Raw genomic sequence first — 20,590 nt, 5'->3', positions numbered from 1 at the left:
CTTCAGAGGCAATGCTGGGGCTCTGCTCAGAGAGGCAGAGGTTGAAGATTTCAGTGGACTGTCACCACTGACTGAGCCTGTACCAGTCGCAGGTTCTGGGGCTACAGGCAAGAGTGAGACCTGGTCCCTTCCCTCAAGACTTGTCACTCGAACAAATCGTGAGCACATGTCAATACGTCCTATTTCCTGACACCGTCCAAAGGAAGCATTTTCCAACATGACCCCACCGAATCATACAAGCCTTGAGGGACAGCGATCATCCCCGTTTGACACCTGAGGAAACTGAGACTCCAGGCAATGAATGACTTTCCTCAGAAGTTCACGGAATAAATGGCGGAGCCAGGACTCGAACTTAGGTGACTCTGGAGCTCAGTACATCTTCATTTCCTGCAGCGGCCAAACAAGTCATGGCCATCAGTGACTAGGATGCAAAGTGAAAGAGTGGGACTGAGAGAAGGGACTTCGGTTCAAGCAGCCGCAGAACTGACTCTGGCCAACTTGAGGGAAATGATATGTAAAATGATAACGGATTCGCTTGCTAACTGCTGGGCTCTCAGTTCTTCCCATATATTAACCCACTGAATTACTTCTTCAGCTCTACATGACAGGTGTTCCTACTGTCCTGTTGGGCAGAGACAAACATGAAGGCTGAGGAGTTGGAGAACCTGGTAAATGGTGGAGCTGGCATTCACCAGCTCTGGGAGAAAATGAGGGTAGTACAGAAAGGGCACTGGGACAGGGCATAGAAGCAAAGGAGGAATTGAACCGCGAGGCACCCGGGAAGCTCTGGGACCTTCTTGAGCACAGCTCCACAGACTTCTCCCGTGGGGTCCAGTGCCCAAGGTCAGCCCCACCCAAACCACAGCCAGACTGCTTCTGATACCAGAATAAGCAGCGAAAGATGCCGAGTAGACAGAAACATTTGCTGCCTGTAGCCACCCCCCCAAACTGAGGCTGAGAGAAAGTGCGATTTTTTTAATAACAGGGCTTTTGAGGGCAGCTGACATAAGAGAGCAAAGTAGCTACAGGAATGCCTGTGCTTTTCTTGTTTTTTTCTAAAATTGATCACTAGGTGTATTAGACTCTTTCCATGTGCCAGGCCCTGGACTAGGTAAGAGGGTGGGCTTTGAAGCCTGACAGACCCAAGTTCAAATCCTGACTTGACCACATACACCTTCATCCATTCAGTAAATATTTACTGAGCTCTCAGGCAGGGCACTCATGTTACGGGGATACCCAGGCAGGGGATACTCACTGTGCGACCTTGGGAAAATTACTTGCCTTCTCTGAGCCTCAGTTTTCAGTGGGGGACAGTGGGGGTAAAAGCCAAAGAGTACAGTTGTCAAGAATGTACAATCTGGGGCGTCCGGGTGGCTCAGTCGGTTAAGCGTCAGACTTCAGCCCAGGTCATGATCTTGCGGTCTGTGAGTTCAAACCCCGTGTTGGGCCCTGTGCTGACAGCTCAGAGCTTGGAGCCTGCTTCAGATTCTGTGTCTCCCTCTCTCTCTCCTCTCGCCTGCTCACACTCTGTCTCTCTCTCCCTCTCTCCAAAAAAAAAAAAAAGGCACAATCTGGAATCAGCCTCCTTAGGCTCATACCCTATAAGCCGTTTTTACTCATAACACTTCTGACACTAAATGTATGGAGTGTTTTATTCACACCAACACATTCCCCGTTTGTCCAGACACCAACGGAGTATCCTACAACTTAGTTCAGTTCTGACACTCACTGCCTGGCGTTTGTTCAGATCCCACAGTTTAAGGGCTCAGTCTCACCAGACCGCCCCCATCACAGATGCCAATTGCAAGTCCCAGGTGTCCCCATACTTCTCACTGACCCAGCTGTAAACTAGGGGTTCTTCTGACCTCTGCCTCAGCTTCCATAATTTGCTAGGATTGCTCGCAAAACTCAGGAAGACACTTTACCATTCGTTTATTTTAAAGGATATAAACTCAGGAGCAGCTAAACAAAAGTGATGCATAAGGCAAGGTATTGGGTGGAAAGGGGCACGGAGCTTCTGTTCCCTTTCGGGGTCCACCATCCTCCCAGCACCTCGATGTGCTAACTCTAAACCCTGTTATTTAGGAAAGTTTTTTTGTTTGTTTTTTGTTCTTTTTAGTGGAAGTTTAATAACATAAGCATGACTGATTACATCACTGGCCATTGGCGATTGAACTCAGCCTCCACCCCCGCCCCTCCCCAGAGTTCCAACCCTCTCATTATGCTTTGGTCTCTCTAGCAACCAGCCTTCTTCCTGAAACTATGTAGGGAACCCCGGCCCTTAGTCATCTCATTAGCATACACAAGCCCTTCTTATCTCCCCAGAGATTCCAAGGGTATTAGAAGCTGTATGCCAGAAACAGGGGACAAAAATCCAAATATGTATCTCTTATTAGATCACACACTGGCTCTGCCCCCTGCTCACTGTGTGAGGTCAGGCGCATGCCTTGACAATCCATTGTCTCCCTTTACTCATATGTACAGTGGGGATATTAGTAGTCCCTCTCTCAGAGGGCTGTAGTGACGATCAAATGGAACACTAAAGGAAAGCATTCAGAATTCTGTGCCTGGCACAAAGTTGCCAAGAAACACTGTATAATGTAAGAAGAAAAGGTGACCAGGAGTTGAATTCTGGGGAAGACTGTACTTAAGGGCCAAGGAAAAGGAATGAGAACAGTGAAGACCAAAAAATGGAAGCTAGGAGTAAGAGGAAAACCAGGAGGGACCCCAGTGATGCCAGCAACAGAGGAATTTAGAAAAGAGCTATTCTCTACTAGAATGTCATGGGGTATATATTTTGTCCCCCGTTTTCCCAGGAGGATAGGAAATGGGGCCCAGAGAGGTTCAGCAGCATGTCCAAGGCCACACAGTCAGGACCTGCTAGAGCTGGCATCGGAAGGTAGCTCTGTGACCTGATTCCTTTGCTTAATCTATCACCGTGTTAGTTTCCTGGAGCCGCCATCAAAAGTTCCACAGATTCGGTGGCTTTATTCAGGAATTTATTCTCTCTCAGTCCTGGAGTCTGGGAGTCCAAAATTAAGGTGTTGGCAGGGGTTCCTTTCTGGAGGGGCTGAGGGAGATTCTGTCCCATGCCTTTGTCCTAGCTTCTGGTGGCAGGCAGTCCTTGGCGTTCCTTGGCTTACAGATGTAGCACCTGGATCTCTTGTCTGTCATTACATGGTGTTCTTCTCTGACCACGTCTGTCTTATAAGGACACCAATTATGTTGGATTTAGGGCCCACCTTACTCTCAGGAACTGCATTACAGAGACCTTGACTGTCTTGCTCACTTCTGGGTCCTTGGTGTCAGGACAGTCAGGATAATCATTGAGTGCCTCCTGTATGCTAGCCCTGTGCCCTACATGTGGTAGATAGTCTATAAGTAACTATTGACAGGATGCTCGGGCTGGATCTGAAGTTGGGTAGGTGTTGGGGAGACACAGAGAAGCAGAGGGGGACTTCCTACCCAAAAATGGAATGAACAGATGGAAGAAGGGTCTGGGGCTGGGCCCTCTTGGCTCAAAAGCTCTCCCTTAGCTGGTAGAACTTCTCCTGGCCACTTGCCCCTAAGTGCCCTGGCCTTTCCTGGGTGCTGCTCCTTCTACTTGAGGGAGACTCTCCCTTAACATAATTGTGTCCACTGTTAGTCCTTTGTTATGGATACTGGGTAGCTGGAGACAAGGCTTCGTGCTGTCACTTTAGGTTTGGGTTGATAGTGCCGCACGTTGTGGAGTGATCTCTGTTAGACCAGCCATCTTTGCTATTAGATGTTCTCTGGGAGTTCAATTTATGATAGAGTCAAGATCTCACTCTTTTTGAGATGCTTGAGTAGGTCTGAAGTATGTGGACTGAATTTAGATGGCCATTGAGTGCTGTACAGAAACTCTCCGTATCCAAAGATTGAGCTTCTCTCCTATCTTCCCTGGAAAGTTTAGCTTCATTTGCAGGATATAAACAAACGTTTCTGTCCGTCAGCATTTATCAAGAGTCTGTTCCGTACCTGGAGGGATGGACAGAGTAATATAAAATTACGAAGTCATTGTCTCATGGGGCAGAAAGACAGGAGAAAAAAAGATGGTCACTACCTCAAAAATGAAAACAGAGCCTTACCTCACACCATATACCAAAATCAAGTCCAGATAGTCCAAGGATTTATGTTTGAAAGGCCAAACTTTTAGAAGGCAAAACAAGCAAACAGACGAAAGAAAAAAGAAAAAGAGAATATCTTTACAACCTTAGCATAACAAAGCATTTCTAAAAAGGTCTATAAAGTGCAAACCATAGAAGAAAAAGATGGGCGTATTCTTCCATGTTAAAATTATGCACTCTGCTCATCAGAAAATACAGTGAAAAAAATTTTTTTTAACGAAAGCCACAAACTGGGAAGATACGTTTGTTATACACGTATATTCGTTTACTGGGGCTGTTGTAACGAAGTACTAAAAACTGAGTGGCTTAAACAACAGAAATTTACTGTTTTGGAGGCCAGTAGCATAAGATCCAGGTGTCTGCAGGGTCATGCTCCCTCTGAAGGTTTTAGGAAGGATCTTTTCTAAGCATTATAACTTAGTTCCACATGGTACTGTCTCTAATATGCATATCTGTGTCCAGATTTGTCCTTTTTATAAAAACAATGGTCATATTGGATTAGAGGTCCACCCTACTCCCATATGACTTCATCTTAACTAATTACATCTGTAAGGACCCTATTCCTAAATAAGGTCACATTCTGAGATCCTAGGGGTTGGGACTTAAACATGAATTTGAGGGTGGGGGAGAGACACAATTCAATCCATAACAACACATAACAGGTGGGTAGTTTAGTATCCATAATATTTAAAGGCCTTTTGTAAATTAATAAGAGAAAGACAAATACCCAATAGAAAATAGGCACAAAGAAATGAGCAGAGTCTTTTAAAAGTATAAATAGCCAATGAACGTGAAAGCAGCCAGGGAAATACAAAGTAAATCCAAAATAAGATACCCAGTGGACAGGAATACTAAGAATGGCTGACAGGAACAGGTAGACACATTCCGGTGGGAAATGTATGTTGTCAGGCAGCCGTGGGCATATAGCAGGGCATTGAACTCACCCAGAAAGACTGTCAACATTTTCATGCAAAAGAGGAAAATGCAGTTAAATCAATATATGATTAGATATTCAATCAAAGAAATACAAACAAAAAAATATTTCAGCAGCCCCACAGATCCCATACCCGTGTGTTAAAATGTTAATGTTTGGTGCTGGTGACTTTGTGGGGAGATTTCTATCCTGCTGGTTGCCATGAAGTTATTTTAGCCCTTTGGGCTGGTCTGGCAGTTGATATTGAGCAGCATAAAAATATTTGGATGTTTTTTATATATCTTGATATATTCTTTGACCCAGTAATACCACTGATGGGTTTTATTGGAAGGATGTAATCTGAAAGAAGAAAAATACCAAAGTGCTCAATTTTAGGTCATTAAAAATAACCTAAGTACGTAGCAGGGTGCCTGTGTGGCTCAGTGAGTTGAGTATCTGACTCTTGATTTTGGCTCTGCTCATGATCCCAGGGTCGTGGGATGGAACCCCACAATGGGCTCCATGCTGAGTGTAGAGCCTGCTTGAGATTCTCTCTCTCTCCTCCCCCTCTGCCCCTCTCCTCTGCTTGTGCTCTCTCAAATTAAAAAAAAAAAAAAATTGGGGCGCCTGGGTGGCTCAGTCCGTTAAGCATCCAACTTTAGCTCAGGTCATGATCTCTCAGTCTGTGAGTTTGGGTGCCATGTTGGGCCCTGTGCTGACAGCTCGGAGCCTGGAGCCTGCTTCGGATTCTATGTCTCCCTCTCTCTCTGCCCCTCCTCCACTCATCCTCTGTCTCTCTCACTCTCAAAAATGAATAAATGTTAAAAAAAATTAAAAAAAAAATAACCTAAGTACCTAGCGATAGGAAAATGGTTAAAATAAGTTACAGTATTTCAGCCTAATGGAATATTCTGCATAGACATTAAAAATGAAACTTAAGGGTCTCAGGTCAGGTTAGCATCTGCCTTCAGCTCAGCTCATGGTCTCACGGTTCATGAGTTCGAGCCCCACATCGGGTGAGCTCGAGCCCTGCTTCAGAATTCTCTCTCTCCCCCTCTCTCTCAGAAATAAATGAAAAATAAGTAAGTAAATAAATAATAATAAATAACTAATTAAAAATGAAGCTTTGTGGGCGCCTGGCCGGCTTGGTCAGTAGAACATGTGACTCTTGATCTTGGGGTCATGAGTTCAAGCCACACACTTGGGATGGGGGGGGGCAGCAGTGGAGAAAAGGAAGCATTTGATGAAACGTGTAAAGTGCTGGGATTATCGTTGGATTTCGCTTTTTAAAAAATCCATTCCTATTTTAATTGTTTGCACAGTAAATTAAGAGACAAAGGGTTTCTCCCAACACATGAGAACAAAGTCAGGGAAACACAGAGCAGCCTTCTTCGGGCCTTGTTAAAAGTTGTGTGCATACCTCTGAAACCCTCTGCTCGGTGAGCAAGGGCCAGAGCCAGAGCGCCATTTAGAAGCACTTAAAAGGACGAGTCTCAGGAGGAGAGCCAGGCTGTTGTTTTCCCCAGAAAGTGTCTTTTGTCCCAAATGGTTTTCTTTGATTTCCTTTTTATTGATTAGAATTTAGCTGTTTTCAAAGGCTGCAGGGAGAGCGAATTTTTGTCTGGGTAGAGAACGGAGCAGCATTTGTACAAGCCGGCTGCTGGGGGGTTGCGGAGAGGATGGCTTCTGGATTCTTTTGAGTAATTTACAGATGGTCTATTTCCATCCTCCCAAGCCCACCCCACGTGGCTCAACCAAATTCAGCTCATCGGACTCTTAAAAAAGGAAACCAGGCCTGTTTATTTGTGACCTTGCGTTAAAATGAGAAAAGGTAGAAATGGCACCTGTCCCCTGGCTTTTGTCTGCCAACTCCGCTTCACTTCTCTTGAGGTCGGGGGGCAGGCAACAGACACGGGGCCCCCTCTCTGGACCGTGATGTGGTGGTAGCAGGCCTCCACGTCAGGGCTGCATAGCTCGTTCTCATGGTCATCTGGATTGAAGTTCCACCGTGTGTTGTGAATGTAGTTGTGGATAATGGATGGATAATGTCCTTGCCTCCATGGAGAACCAGAAAATATCAGATAAGGACAAAGTGCCTTTATCAGAAATAAAGTAGGTGCTGAAAACAAGCAATTGAGAGGGAGGGAGGCTGGGGGACTATTTTCAGCTGGGTGGTCTTGGAAAGCGTGGTTGAGGCAGTGATATTTGAGTTGATGTTCCCAAGCTGAGGCAATAGCAGGTGCAAAGACCCTGCAGCAGGAATGGTCTTGTTTTCAAGGAATAGAAAGAAGGCAGATGGGGCTGGCGGGTGAGGTCTGAGGTGTAGGCTGGGGTCAAATTATTTAGATCCTGGCAGAGCAGTGGTTCCCAGTTGGGGGGTTTTGCCCTCAGAGGATGTTTGGTGATGTAGAGAGACATTTGGGGTTGTCACACTTGGGGGTGGTATGCTACTGGCATCGAGTAGATGGAGACCAGGGATGCTGTTAAACATCCTACAGTGCACAGGACTGCCCCCACAAGACAGAATGATCTAGCCCCAGATAGTACCGAGGTTGACAAATCTTGTTGTAGATGAGGCGAAGGACTTGTTATTGTTGTTGTTTTAAAGTTTATTTATTTAAGTAATCTCTCTACCCAAGGTGGGGTTCAAACCCATGACCCATGTGATCAAGAGTCACATGCTCTTCTGACTGAGCCAGCCAGGCACCCCTAGATTAGGCTAAGGACTTTGAATTTCATTCTAAGAGCGGTGGATGGAGGGTGTTAATTAGGGAAGCAAGAGAATGGCCCCGTTCTGTTTTCTTTTCTAAACAAGAGTGTTGGACCAAGTTATCCAGCTCTGACATGCCAACCTTATCTGACTAAATTTGGGTGGGAGAAGGGAGACTTCATAGCATTGGAGAATAAGCAATCTCCCAGAATAAGCAATCCGTTCTTCCTGGGGAGGCTGAGCCCACTTCCTGGGTTTTGTGTCGGGTGCTTGGGTTTCTGCTTACAGCAAAGAAGAAAGGCTCAAAGAGGAAACAGAAGGATAGAAATTGTACTTGATATGTGGTTTCCAGCTGGTACTTTGGCCTCCTTCAATCTGGAGAAGAAGACCCAAGACAAGCTTAGCTGAGGTAGTGAATAGACTCTCGTCGTATCTATTGGAGAAAAATTCAGTCTTTGGTTGGTATTAACATTTGTCCAGGCTAGAATCATGGATACGAAGAGAATATTAGTTAATATTTCAGTACTGTTGATATTTTGGGCCAGATTATTCTTTGTTGGGGGGTTGGTTGGGGTGGAGGTATCCTGCACTTTTTGGGATTTTTAACAGCATCCCTGGCCTCAACCCCCCACATGTCAGTAGCAACCCCCTCCCAACTTGTGACAACAAAAAGTCTCTCCAGACATTGCCAAATGTCCCTAGAGGTGTGAGAGAGGGAAAAATTGCCCCAGGTTGATGTAAATTTCAGGGGCCAGTACTTCATAGGTGTCCATAAAGATCACCATAAATTCCATGATTCTTCCGGGGAGGGTGGGGCAGGTTGGGGAGTTATTGAGCTAGATGGTCCTGCTTTTTCTGTTCTGTAATCTAAGTTCCTTACCATCTGGCCGCCGGTCAGCTTTCAAATTTAGCATCGGATATTTCTAGGGAGGAGGGACAAGGAAGATGCTGTCTTCAGGAATCCTCCAGGGACATTTTTGCCTTCAGATTGTTTAGAGCCGTAGTTTTGGATGTCTGAGTGGATGTTATTGTTCAGATGTGTCACACATTCTGGGACAAAGGCCCTGAGTTTAGTGAGAACCCTCCACTTTCTTGGGGGGCTGGGCTGAGATACAACCTTGAGATCCCAAGCCCTGAAAATTATGGGACCTGTCATCATAAGTCACTCAAGAGAACAGCAATGGTTGACTTTCTCCACAGTGATTACTTCAGAATTATTTCTGAATATCAAATATTAAATTCTTGCCCCAAGATGTATTTCTCTTTTTAAAATTTTTATATGTTTTTTTATTTATTTTTGAGAGAAAGACAGAGTGTGAGCAGGGGAGATCAGAGAGAGAGGGAGACACAGAATCCGAAGCAGGCTCCAGGCTCCGAGCTGTCAGCACAGAGCCCGACGCGGGACTCGAACCCACAGACTGTGAGATCATGACCTCAGCCGACATCAGACGCTTACCCGACTGAGCCACCCAGGCGCCCCTCTCTTTTTTTTACTTGAAATGGAGGTTGGGGATATCCACAGCACACACCTGTTCTGCCTGAGGGTGAAGCCAGCATCATCTTCCCCATTTAAAAAGCAAAGGAAAACATAAAAACCCAGAGTACAAATAAGTGGGGGTGATGTTATTTGTGAAGAGAATCCTCATTAATTTATTTTAGAAATCCAAATTAGTAACCGTCTTTGCTTGCTTTACTGTTAAGTTAGCAAGTTACTTGGGACTTTATCTTTTGAAATCAAGAACTTCAGGACCAGAACAGCAAAGGGCAGTGGGACTGCAGTGCATGGTTCTGTTACTCGGGTCCATCTGCATGGAGTGTCCTTCCCTGAAATATTTCCTGGGCAAAATCCTACCTATCTTTTTTGTCCTAGTTTTATTGAGATATAGGTGACATACAACAATATGTAAGTTGAAGGTGTACAGTGTCATGATTTGATACACGTATATTTTGAAGTGATTACCATGATACAGTTAGTTAATACATCCTACTTACCTTTTTAAGTTTATTTTGAGACAGAGAGAGACAGAGAGAGCATGAGCAGAGGAGGGCAGAGAGAGAGAATCCCAGGCAGGTTCCCTGCTCAGTGCAGAGCCCAGCTCGGGGCTTGATCTCGTAAACTGTGAGAACATGACCTCAGCCAAAATCAGGAGTCCAACACTTAACCTACTGAGCCACCCGGGCGCCCCTCTTTTTTTTTTAAGTAATCTCCACACCCAATGGCAGGGTTGAAACTCACAATCCCAAGATCAAGAGTTGCGTGCTCCACCGACTGGGCCAGCCAGGCGCCCCCATCCTACTTATCTTGAAAGACTTAACTCGTGGGGTGCCTGGGCGGCTTGGTCGGTTAAGCGTCCGACTTCGGCTCAGGTCATGATCTCACGGTCCGTGAGTTCGAGCCCCGTGTCGGGCTCTGTGCTGACAGCTCAGAGCCTGGAGCCTGCTTCGGATTCTGTGTCTCCCTCCCCTGTTCATGCTCTCTCTCTGTCTCAAAAATAAATAAATGTTAAAAAAAAAATTTTTTTTTTAAATAAAGACTTACCTCGAGGGGCACACCTGGGTGGCTTAGTCGGTCAAGCATCTGACTCTGGCTCAGGTCATGATCACACGGTTCATGGGTTCGAGCCCCATGTCAGGCTCTGTGCCTGTGCTGACAGCCCAGAGCCTGGAGCCTGCTTTGGATTCCGTCTGGCTCAGGTCATGATCTCACGGTTCGTGGGTTCGAGCCCCATGTCAGGCTCTGTGCCTGTGCTGACAGCCCAGAGCCTAGAGCCTGCTTCAGATTCTGTGTCTCCCTCTCTCTCTGCCCCTCCCCCACTCATGTTCTGTCTCTCTCTCTCTCTCTCAAAAATAAATAATAAAACATTAAAAAAATACTTAACTTGAATGCCTCCTCTGGGAAGCCTTCCCTGACCATGCCCCTCCCAAGAATGGGTTGTACTTTACTATGTCTTGCACTAGGTCAGGTTTATGTGGCTCATTAACACTTAGGACCCATAATTTGTTTTCATTGAGGTAAAATTTATATAATGTCAATCTAAACTTTTTGTTTTCAAGATTATTTATTTATTTAGAGACAGCAGAGGGAGAGGGGGAATCCCAAGCAGGCTTCACTCAGCACAGAGCCTGATGCAGGGCTTGATCCTGTGACCACGAGATCACAACCTGAGTGGAAATCAAGAGATGGTCGCTTAACGAACTAAGCCACCCAGGTGCCGCTCAATCTAACCATTTTAAAGTGTATACAGCTCAGTGGCATTTAGTACGTTCTCAGTGTTGTGTAACCATCACCTCTCTCTAGTTCCAGAATATTTTCATCATTCCAAAGGAGACCCGTGCCCACTGAGGAGTCACTCCCCATATCTGTCCCGCTAGCCCCCAGCCTGTCTCCTACAGATCCTAGCAACCACCAATTTGCTCTCTGTCAGTCTAGATTTACCTGTTCTGGATGTCTCAGAAATAGAATCATACTATAAATGATTTTGTATCTGGCTTCTTTCAGCTACCATAATGTTTCCAGGGTTCAGCTACAAAATATTGTAGCATGTATCTCTACTTCATTCCCTTTTATAACTTTCTGTCCGATGGTTATGCTACATTTTGTTCATCCATTCATCCATTGGTGGACATTTGGCCCACTTCCACCTTTTGGCTATTGTGAATAGTGCACAACCATGAACATTCACGTACAAGTTTTTCTGTTCTCTTGGGAGAATGGAAATACCAAGAAGAATTGCTGGGTCATGTGGTAACTCTAGGTTTATCCTTTTGAGGAAGAGCCAGGCAAGTAGCACAGTGGCGACACCATTTTATATTCCCACCAGCAGCACCCAGGCTTCCAATTTCTCTACATCTGCATCAACACTTGTTATTTTCTGGTTGTTGTTGTTGTTTTTCTAGCCAACCCAGTGAGTGTGAGGCCACTGGAATTTTGATTTGTTTTTGTATCTTTCCTGCTCCCCACCCATAAGCCGAATTGTTGGTGGCGTTGTACTTTCGTTACCAGCCACATTTTAATTTTTTTTTTTTAACATTTATTTATTTTTGAGACAGAGAGAGACACAGCATGAACGGGGGAGGGGCAGAGAGAGAGGGAGACACAGAATCCGAAGCTGGCTCCAGGCTCTGAGCCATCAGCCCAGAGCCCGACGCGGGGCTCGAACTCACAGACCGCGAGATCGTGACCTGAGCTGAAGTCGGACGCTTAACCGACTGAGCCACCCAGGCACCCCACCAGCCACATTTTATAAGAGTTAATGAGCGGGCTGAGCTTGCCTCCTGTCCTTATTTATAATGTGATCTTGAGCACGTCACTCGGCTTCTCTGAGCCCAGATTCTTTTCTCTGTAACATGGGAACCTCCAGAGCTGTTGAGGGGCAGAAATGAGCCAGAGTCAGTGCCTGCCCCAGGGTGATTTCGCAATACAGGTTTGCCGTAATTATCACGATCATGATGTTCCGGTGCCTAGGACTGAGTAACTGTAGAATAAGTGTTAATTAAATAAATCAGTGAACCTTTGGATATTGCTCAACTAGCCCTCTTTTTTATTTCTGCCAAGTGTTCCCTGAATTTGAGACAACTGTCTTGCAAATTGATCACTCCCAAGGTGAGGCAGAGAGGAGTAGTGGATCAATGGGACCACTTCCCTTGGAAAAATACAGCGTGAAAACCTTGATAGGTGTGTGTTGGAGGGGAGGGTGGGGGTGGAGCTGGAGAGAGCAGCTAGCTCCTCATAACCTTCAAGGAGAAAGAGGAATAAAAGAACTTTTTTTTTATTTTGACATGAAAAACAATTTTCTTAGAAAGCGGAAGATAGAGGATGGCACTAGCAGCTGCCTTGTTGAAGGTTGGTCAGTGGCCCCCGGAGAGGAAAAGAGCAACTCTCTTCACTCTGGAAAGGGCTTGAGGGCCCCTTAGGCGCTGAGATCCCTGTAGCTGGCCTTGCTCCTTTTTCCATTTCCTGTAAGGACCTCTGGGGTGGACATACTCCCACAGGTCAGCCGCTGGGCAGCTTTCTTTAGCTGCCATGGATCTTTCTAGAATCCACCTCTTAGCTCACTCTAGCCACTCTGGCCTTCATTCTCTTCCTGCGTCTCTCCCTCTTCCCACCCCTCTGCCTGGTGTGTCCCCCTCTCCACCTCACTTCCATTAGGCCTTCCTCAAACCTCACCTCGCAGAGGCCTTGCCTGAGCGCCCTGGCTGACGTGACGGCCCCCACATGTGCCCCACCAGTCACCATTCTCTTACCCTGCCTAGGATTTCGTGCTTGCTTTTTAAATGTTTGTGTTATGTTTTTAAATGAAATATTTCTAACTTAAAAGAATAAAACAAATACCCAGGTAACCATGTCCGAGATCTGACAAATGCTAATAATATTCTTCCCTGTTTGGTTATTTCATATCTCCCCTTTTAATCAACTTTATTAAGGTATAATTTACATACGATAAATACATACAGTTTAAATATGTAACTTGTTGATTTTTGGCAGATGCATGCATGTAACTGCCACTATAATCAAGATACAGAGTATTTCCCGCACCCCAGAAAGGTCTCTCATCTCCCTACCCTGCTGGATTTTTCTTTTTTTTTTTTAGTTAAAATTTTTTTTCTTTAATTTTTTAATGTTTATTTTTGAGAGAGAGAGACAGAGAGAGTGAGTGGGGAGGAGCACAGAGAGAGGGAGACACAGAATCCAAAGCAGTCTCCAGGTTCTGAGCTGTCAACACAGAGCCCAATGCGGGGCTTGAACCCACGAATCATGAGATCATGACTTGAGCCGAAGTCGGATGCTTAACTGACTGAGCCACGCAGGCACCCCTCATATTCAGCACTATCTGAAATCACCTCATTTGTGACTTTTTTTTCTTTTAAGTTTATTTATTTATTTTGAGAGAGTGTGCGAGTGGGGGAGGGGCAGAGAGGGGGAGAGAATCCCAAACAGGCTCTGCAATGACAGCATGGGGCTCAAACTCATGATCATGACCTGAGCCAAAACCAAGAGTCAGATGTTTAACCAACCGAGGTGCCCCCATTTGTGTCTTTTTTAGTCTGTCTTTTTTAGTCTCTCTCTGTCCAACCACAGTGTATGTTCATGGAGGCAGGGACTATGTTGTTCCTCATTCCTTGCATGGCATGGCCCACAATCAATCTATCAAGGTCATGATACTGTATTTATTATCCTTGTGTGCACATCTTTTGTTTTTATTTTTTTTTTTTAACGTTTATTTTTGAGACAGAGAGAGACAGAGCATGAATGGGGGAGGGTCAGAGACCTTGTGTGCACATCTTGACACACAGTGAGGTACATTGATGGGGTAATTCCTGGAAATGGAACTATGGAGTCGACAGATATTTCCTTCTTTTGCTATCCTAAAAGAGACATCTGTCCCCCTTTCTCTCTTCTAACCCGTGTCTCAGTCTGAGCACTGTGCCCATTTCGGGCTGGACCATTCTTTGTTTTGGGGGCGGAGGGGGCGGTCTTGTACACTGCAGGATGTTGAGCAGCATCCCTGACCTCTACCCACTAGCTTCCCTAGCGTCCCCCACCTCAGTTGTGACAACCCAAAATGTCTTTAGACAGTGGAAAATGTCCCCGGGGGAGTTAGGGGCGGCAACATTGTCCCCATATGAGAACCACAGGTCTATCTCTGTAGGGTGATTTCCTGCCACACAGTTTTGTCCCTCGGTTGGGGCTATCTCTAAATGAATTACCCTCGATGACATTAGATGTGTTGAATTTATTTTTCACCAGCTCAGTGGACTGAAGTACATGTTATGATCCCTACCTGGAGAGCTGTATCATGAGTTGAGCAGCTGGTTAGTTGTAGAACCAGGGAAGTCTTTGCTCTAAGTCTACAAGGATATGAATGCTTCTCCCTGGAGAATTCTCTTCATTTCTCGACTCAGGATAAATATGTCTGCAGGGTCAGGCCCTGAGGATACTGCGTCTTCCAGGCCTTAAAGAAAAAGGGGGAAACCCCTTACAGCTGTGTATAGGGGCTGTCTGAACTTCCCTGATGAATCAGCACACTGAGTTGGCCATTCTTGTCTTTAAAAACCTGCAAGCTTGCCTGTAAAGCAGTGAAGGATAGATGGGGACATAGTGAAATGAAGCAGGCAGGTCCCATCCGGGGGTGGGGAGGGTGGGGTGCACTGTGGCCAGATGTTACGAGGTGGGGATGTGGAGCCCAGCCTTGCCAGACCTTCATTGTTCAAGAAAGGCAAGAAATCCAGAACTTTTTTTGAAAGTGTGATGTCTTGATTCTTGATTTTTATAATAATTAGCAACTTATTATGTTTCAACTTGATGTGGGCCAAATGAAATGCATCTATTTATAGGCTGACAGTTTGTAACCTCTGAGGTAATGTGTGAGGTTACTTCTTGTTTGGGGACTAACTCACTCAGCCCGGAAATCTTTTGGCTTGACTGTGGATCCAGTCAGTGAATGTTTATTGAGTATCTACCATGTGCCAAACTATGTTCCAGAGCTGCCGCTTGACGTAAATTTGCTGGAATGACTGATAACCGAAAGGGATAGAGATTATAGGTGGGCAGGTGGATGGACAGAGTGATAAAGAAGGATAGATGGATGATGGATGGATGAAAGATGGATGGCTGATGGATGGATGAAAGATGGATGGATGATGTGTAGAGGAAGGATGGATGAATGAATAAATAGATGGAGGATGGCTAGCTCATGGGTGGTTACATGGATGGATAAATAGATCAATCTGATCTTTTAGAGATATATAGTAAAATATTATAGATAAAATAATATGATGTTTGGGAATTACTTCAGAATGATATGGGGAGTTGAATGAGAGTATAAGTAAATCAAGATAATTATTGAATCTGAGTGATGGTGGGCATGAGGAGTTTTCTTATACTTTTTTGCTTTCTTTTGAATATGATTGGAAATTTCCCATACTAAAAATATTTGTTTTAATATTCTTGTCATTTAGAGATACACTCTGAAGGATATACAGGTAAAATGACATCATGTCTGGGACATGGTTTAAAATTTTCAGCTAAAATTTTTTGCAAGTCGGTGTATAGATGTGCTATGCTCTGAATGCTTGTGTCCTCCCAAAATTTATATGCTGGAATCCTAACATCCAGTGTGATGCTGTTGCAAGATAGGGCCCTTGGCAGGTAATTAGGTTATGAAGGTGGAGCCCCCTTGAATGGGATTAGGGGCCCACATTGCTCCCCAGTCCCTTCTACCATGTGACAACACAACAAGAAACCTGTGACCCAGAAGATGGCCCTCACCCAACCATGCCGGCACCCTGATCTTGAACTCCCAGCTTTCAGGACTGTGAGAAATTTTTGTGGTTTATAAGCCACCCAATCTATGGTATTTTGTTGTATGAACAAAGACAAGTACAGACTAAGACACGATGAAACATCCTTTAGCAAAATGTTGATCGTTGTTACCACTGGGTAGTGGGTATATAGAGATTCATTACACGGGCCTGTGTAAATCTGTATATGGTTGCAAGTTTTTACAATAACACACACACACACACACACACACACACACACACACACAGAGACACACACACATATATATATATATATATATATATATATATATATATATATTTTTTTTTTTTTTTTTTTTTTTTTTAATGGGACAGAGAAGTGGGGCCTCCTGTTTTCCAGGTACTTTTGGAAGTGTGGAATCATGCTCTGGGTGAATTTCTCACAAGCATGGTAGTGTTGACATCAAAGGAATGGGTATTTAAAAAAAATGTTTTTTTTAACATTTATTTATTTTTGAGACAGAGACAGAGCATGAACGGGGGAGGGGCAGAGAGAGAGGGAGACACAGAATCTGAAACAGGCTCCAGGCTCTGAGCTGTCAGCACAGAGCCCGACGCGGGGCTCGAACTCACGGACCACGAGATCATGACCTGAGCCGAAGTCAGTCGCCCAACCAACTGAGCCACCCAGGCGCCCCGGAATGGGTATTTTTTAACAAGGGATGTCACTGGCTGAGTGTTGCCATAGTGAGGCTAGAAGCCAGGGCTCTGTTGTGGACCACAGGTTGAGAACAGATTTCTTGCCCACATAGGTGCTCCCACTTCTGTTGGGAGGCAGAAAAGCACAGTGGTCAGAGTGTCTGGAATCAGCCTCCCTGGGTCCAAACACCAGTGCTGCCATTTTCTAGCTGTGTGGCCTTGAACATGGGATTTCACTATCCTGTTCCTCAGTTTCCTCATCTATTAAATGAGAGTTAATAGTAACATGTTACAGACTCATTATGCAGATTGAACTATTTATTCCACAGAAAATGCTTAGCACGGTACTTGATATGTAGCATGTATTTATTATCATTATCAGTGCTTTGTTGTTACTACTGCTAAGTATTTTAAGAACAGAAAGAACTTTCTGAGATAGGTGGGATGATTGAGGGCAGAGGCTAAGAGAAGCCCAAGAAAGAGGCACCCACTGTCAAACGATCCACCCACAGAAGCCCATTCATAAGCTGCTGGAATCACTTTCCTACAAACTAGGTACAAAAAGGAATACAAGAAAAAAGCAACTTCCCAACCATTTCTTTTCTCTGCAGAATGAGGTAGAGCTGGGGGAGCTGCTTCTCTCGCTGAATTATCTCCCAAGTGCTGGGAGACTGAATGTTGACGTCATTCGAGCCAAGCAACTTCTTCAGACAGATGTGAGCCAAGGTTCAGGTACAGTGCGACCCTTCCTTCCCCCCTTTCCTTAACGTAGCATCTTTGTTTGTTTGACATGGGGACTTGATTTTTATTTTTTCCTGCATTCCTGAGACTATTAAGAAGACCCTGTGAGGGTAAACAAATAGCTTTTAGAACTAGGATGTTAGACCAAGAGGAAAAATAAAGAATCAGATGTCTCTTAGGATGAGGCAGGTAAATGATGCCATCTCAGTAACCCATTTGGACTGGGGATTTGACTGAGACCACGTGTGATAGCTACTGACCTCTGCATGCTCTTTGTATACACACAGCCCCAAGGAAGTTACTTGCCTTTCCAGATGCTATGCCTGCAATGCAGATGCTATGCTCCAGGTGGCGGTAGTGTGCACTGACCACACCTTCTGGTCTCTGGGCGTGTGGGGTACACCCTGAGGTTTTTTTCCCTAGCTCATTTCAAGTGGACCGTGAATCTTTTTAAATCCGAGCTCTGAAAAGACTGTTGTATTTAAAGTGTCTGACTGTATAGCAAACCAATTCAAGCATGACTTTTAATGAAATGGAACAGATTCCATTCCATCTGTATGTAGCTTCTCCCTTGACAGCAAAGGATATTATCATGAAAGTATCCAGGGTCTCTGGGACCTCTTCAGCTCAGTGGAGGAACTACTGTCTCCTCTAAGTACAGTAGCTAAAATAAATCACTTTTGCTATAAGGTGACAGCTGCATTTAGAAGACAACTTGCATTCTCAAAAACCACATTATAAAAATAGAGGCTTTGAAGGGGCCATTGGAGGGGATGGTATTAAGGCTGGAGAGTTTCAGACTCATCACCATGGGAAAGTCAGTATGATAAAATGATTAAGTGTTCCAAAGTCAAACTTCCTGAACCAAGTCCTAATTCTACTGCTTACAAATGATGTGACCTTGAAGAGGTTATTTAACCTCCATAAGCCTCAATTTCTCCATCCGAAAAATTGAGATAATAACAGTCCATCTCACTGGATTGTTTCAACAAATATTAGATAAGGTACACGAATCTCTTTGTAAATTAGAAAGTGATCTAAGAATGATAGTTACTATTCTGATACTCCTACGTATGAGCTATGGGCTCACTGACAAGGTAATGGGTTTCTAGGGGCAGAAAAATGAGGGCAGGCTCTGGGTCTGACTCTTCTCCCACTAGTCTGATCTTAAGTAGATCATTTCCTATCTTGAGTCTTCAGTTTCTTCATCTGTTAAATGCATACAGTGCTTGACACATGGGAGGAGCTCAATAAATCTTGGATGGCTGGAGGAAGAGAGAAGGGGATGAGCAGATAAACAGCTGGATGGGGAAGAGAGAGGAATGGATAATGGACGGATGGATGGGAAGATGGATGAACAAAAGGAGGGGTGGATACCTGGACTGATGGATGGAAAGATAAATGGATTGATGGGGAAAAAGAGTGACGAAAGGATGGGTAGGTGGTTGGGTTATCAGAAAGATGGCAAGTTGGATGGATGGATTGGGTTTCATGAGCTCCAACATTCTATAATGCTGTGTCCGATTCCCAGACCCGTTTGTGAAAATCCAGCTGGTACATGGACTCAAGCTTGTGAAAACAAAGAAGACATCCTTCTTAAGAGGAACAATTGATCCTTTCTACAATGAATCCTTCAGTTTCAAAGTTCCCCAAGAAGAACTGGAAAATGCCAGCTTAGTGTTTACAGGTACGTTGTGTTCCAGATCCTGATGATCTCCAGGTGAGGCTATTCCACTTATTGTCCTAAAAACAGAAGGTATCTAGAGAGGACAGTCTTTAAGAACTTCATGTCTGGTATTCAGCTACCTGGGTTTGAATTCATTTACCACTTGTGAACTTGGGCAAGATCCATAAAACTGTACAGCATGATTATTACAAATGTAAACTTTAGAGCCAGGTTTCCTGGCGCTTCCACATAATTACTGAAGACTTGGGCAAGTAGCTTGGCCCCTCTGAGCCTCAGTTTCTTCACCTATGAAATGGGCAATAATAGTACTTGCTTCATAGGTTTGTCGTGAAGACTAAGGGACTTACAACCTGGAAATAGTAATGAGTGCTCACTATGTTAGTTTTGGTGGCATGATCATTCCAGTAGCTTATAGTCTAATAGGGAAACATGAGGAAATAGGGTCACCTAACTCAGGAGGATTTTGAAAGCCTTCCCAGAGGACATGGTGTTTAAGTAGAGGCTCCATGTGCCACTCTGGTTGAATTTAATCGGTTGTTTTCAGGGTGTATTAGTTATCTATTGCTGCAAAACGAATTTAGTGACTTAAAATAGTGAGCATTTATTAAGCTCATAGTTCCTATGGCTCAGGAACCCAGGCATAGCGTCGCTCGGTGCTCCTGGCTGAGGTTATCTGACAAGGCTGCACTCAAGGTATTGGCTAGGGCCGCAGTCTCATCTTAATGCTCATCTGGGGGAGGATCTGTTTTTAAGCTTATGCACATAGTCAACGGTTGGCAGGATTCCATTTCTTGCAGTGGAGATGCATGGGATTGGAGGCTTCATTTCCTTCTTGGATGTCAGCCAGTGACCTTCTTGTGTTTCTCATCACATGGGCTTCTCCATGGGGTAACTCACAGCATGACAGATGGCTTCCATCAGAGCAGACACGTGAGGGAGCAAGATGGAAGCCGGAGTCTTATTGTTAACCTAACCTTAGAAATGATGTCTCGTCACTTTTGCCGTATTCTGTTCACTAAAAGCGACCCAGTGGGTCCAGCTCACCTTCTAGGGGAAGGGGATTACAGGAGGGTGTACTGGGAGTTAGGGATCGTTGGGAGCCATTTTGGAAGCTGGCTACCGCAGCATAGAACCAATAGAAGTAATGGTTTTTATCTCCTGTGTCTTCGTCATTGGAGGGGCTTCACTTATATTATCGCTAATACTCATCATGATTCCCCCTGTCAAGTCAGTATCATCCCCGTAGACTTACAGGGCTGGGGACCGAGACCAAGGCTTAAAACCTGAGCGAGCCACCCAGCATCAGACTGGTAGAATCAAGATTCAGGCTCTAGTCTTCCTCGCTCCAAAGATGAAGGGGTCTGCCTTTCCCAAATGCGCAGGTAGTGCTGGCATTGGGGTTCTGACATCACACTGAAGAGTCCTGCTCC

At 44.9% G+C, this 20,590-nt stretch overlaps 1 protein-coding gene across 2 annotated transcripts in view; it reads left to right on the top strand.

Moving 5' to 3' along the window:
* The window catches only part of SYT17 (synaptotagmin 17), an 82,994-nt gene that overhangs the window by 31,220 nt on the left and 31,184 nt on the right, over positions 1 to 20,590 (top strand). For both annotated transcript variants that reach the window (XM_053894540.1, XM_053894539.1), the window contains exons 6-7: positions 17,344 to 17,464; positions 19,005 to 19,160. In XM_053894540.1, the coding sequence (XP_053750515.1) occupies positions 17,344 to 17,464; positions 19,005 to 19,160 (277 nt within the window). The remainder of the gene's footprint in view (positions 1 to 17,343; positions 17,465 to 19,004; positions 19,161 to 20,590) is intronic.

The sequence above is a fragment of the Panthera pardus genome, unplaced genomic scaffold (assembly GCF_024362965.1).
Source record: "Panthera pardus isolate Hobbes unplaced genomic scaffold, ASM2436296v1 HiC_scaffold_5, whole genome shotgun sequence".
NCBI classification, from domain to species: Eukaryota; Metazoa; Chordata; class Mammalia; order Carnivora; family Felidae; genus Panthera; species Panthera pardus.
Note: the sequence above shows the minus strand (reverse complement) of the source record. Positions and strands in the feature narration are given on the sequence as shown.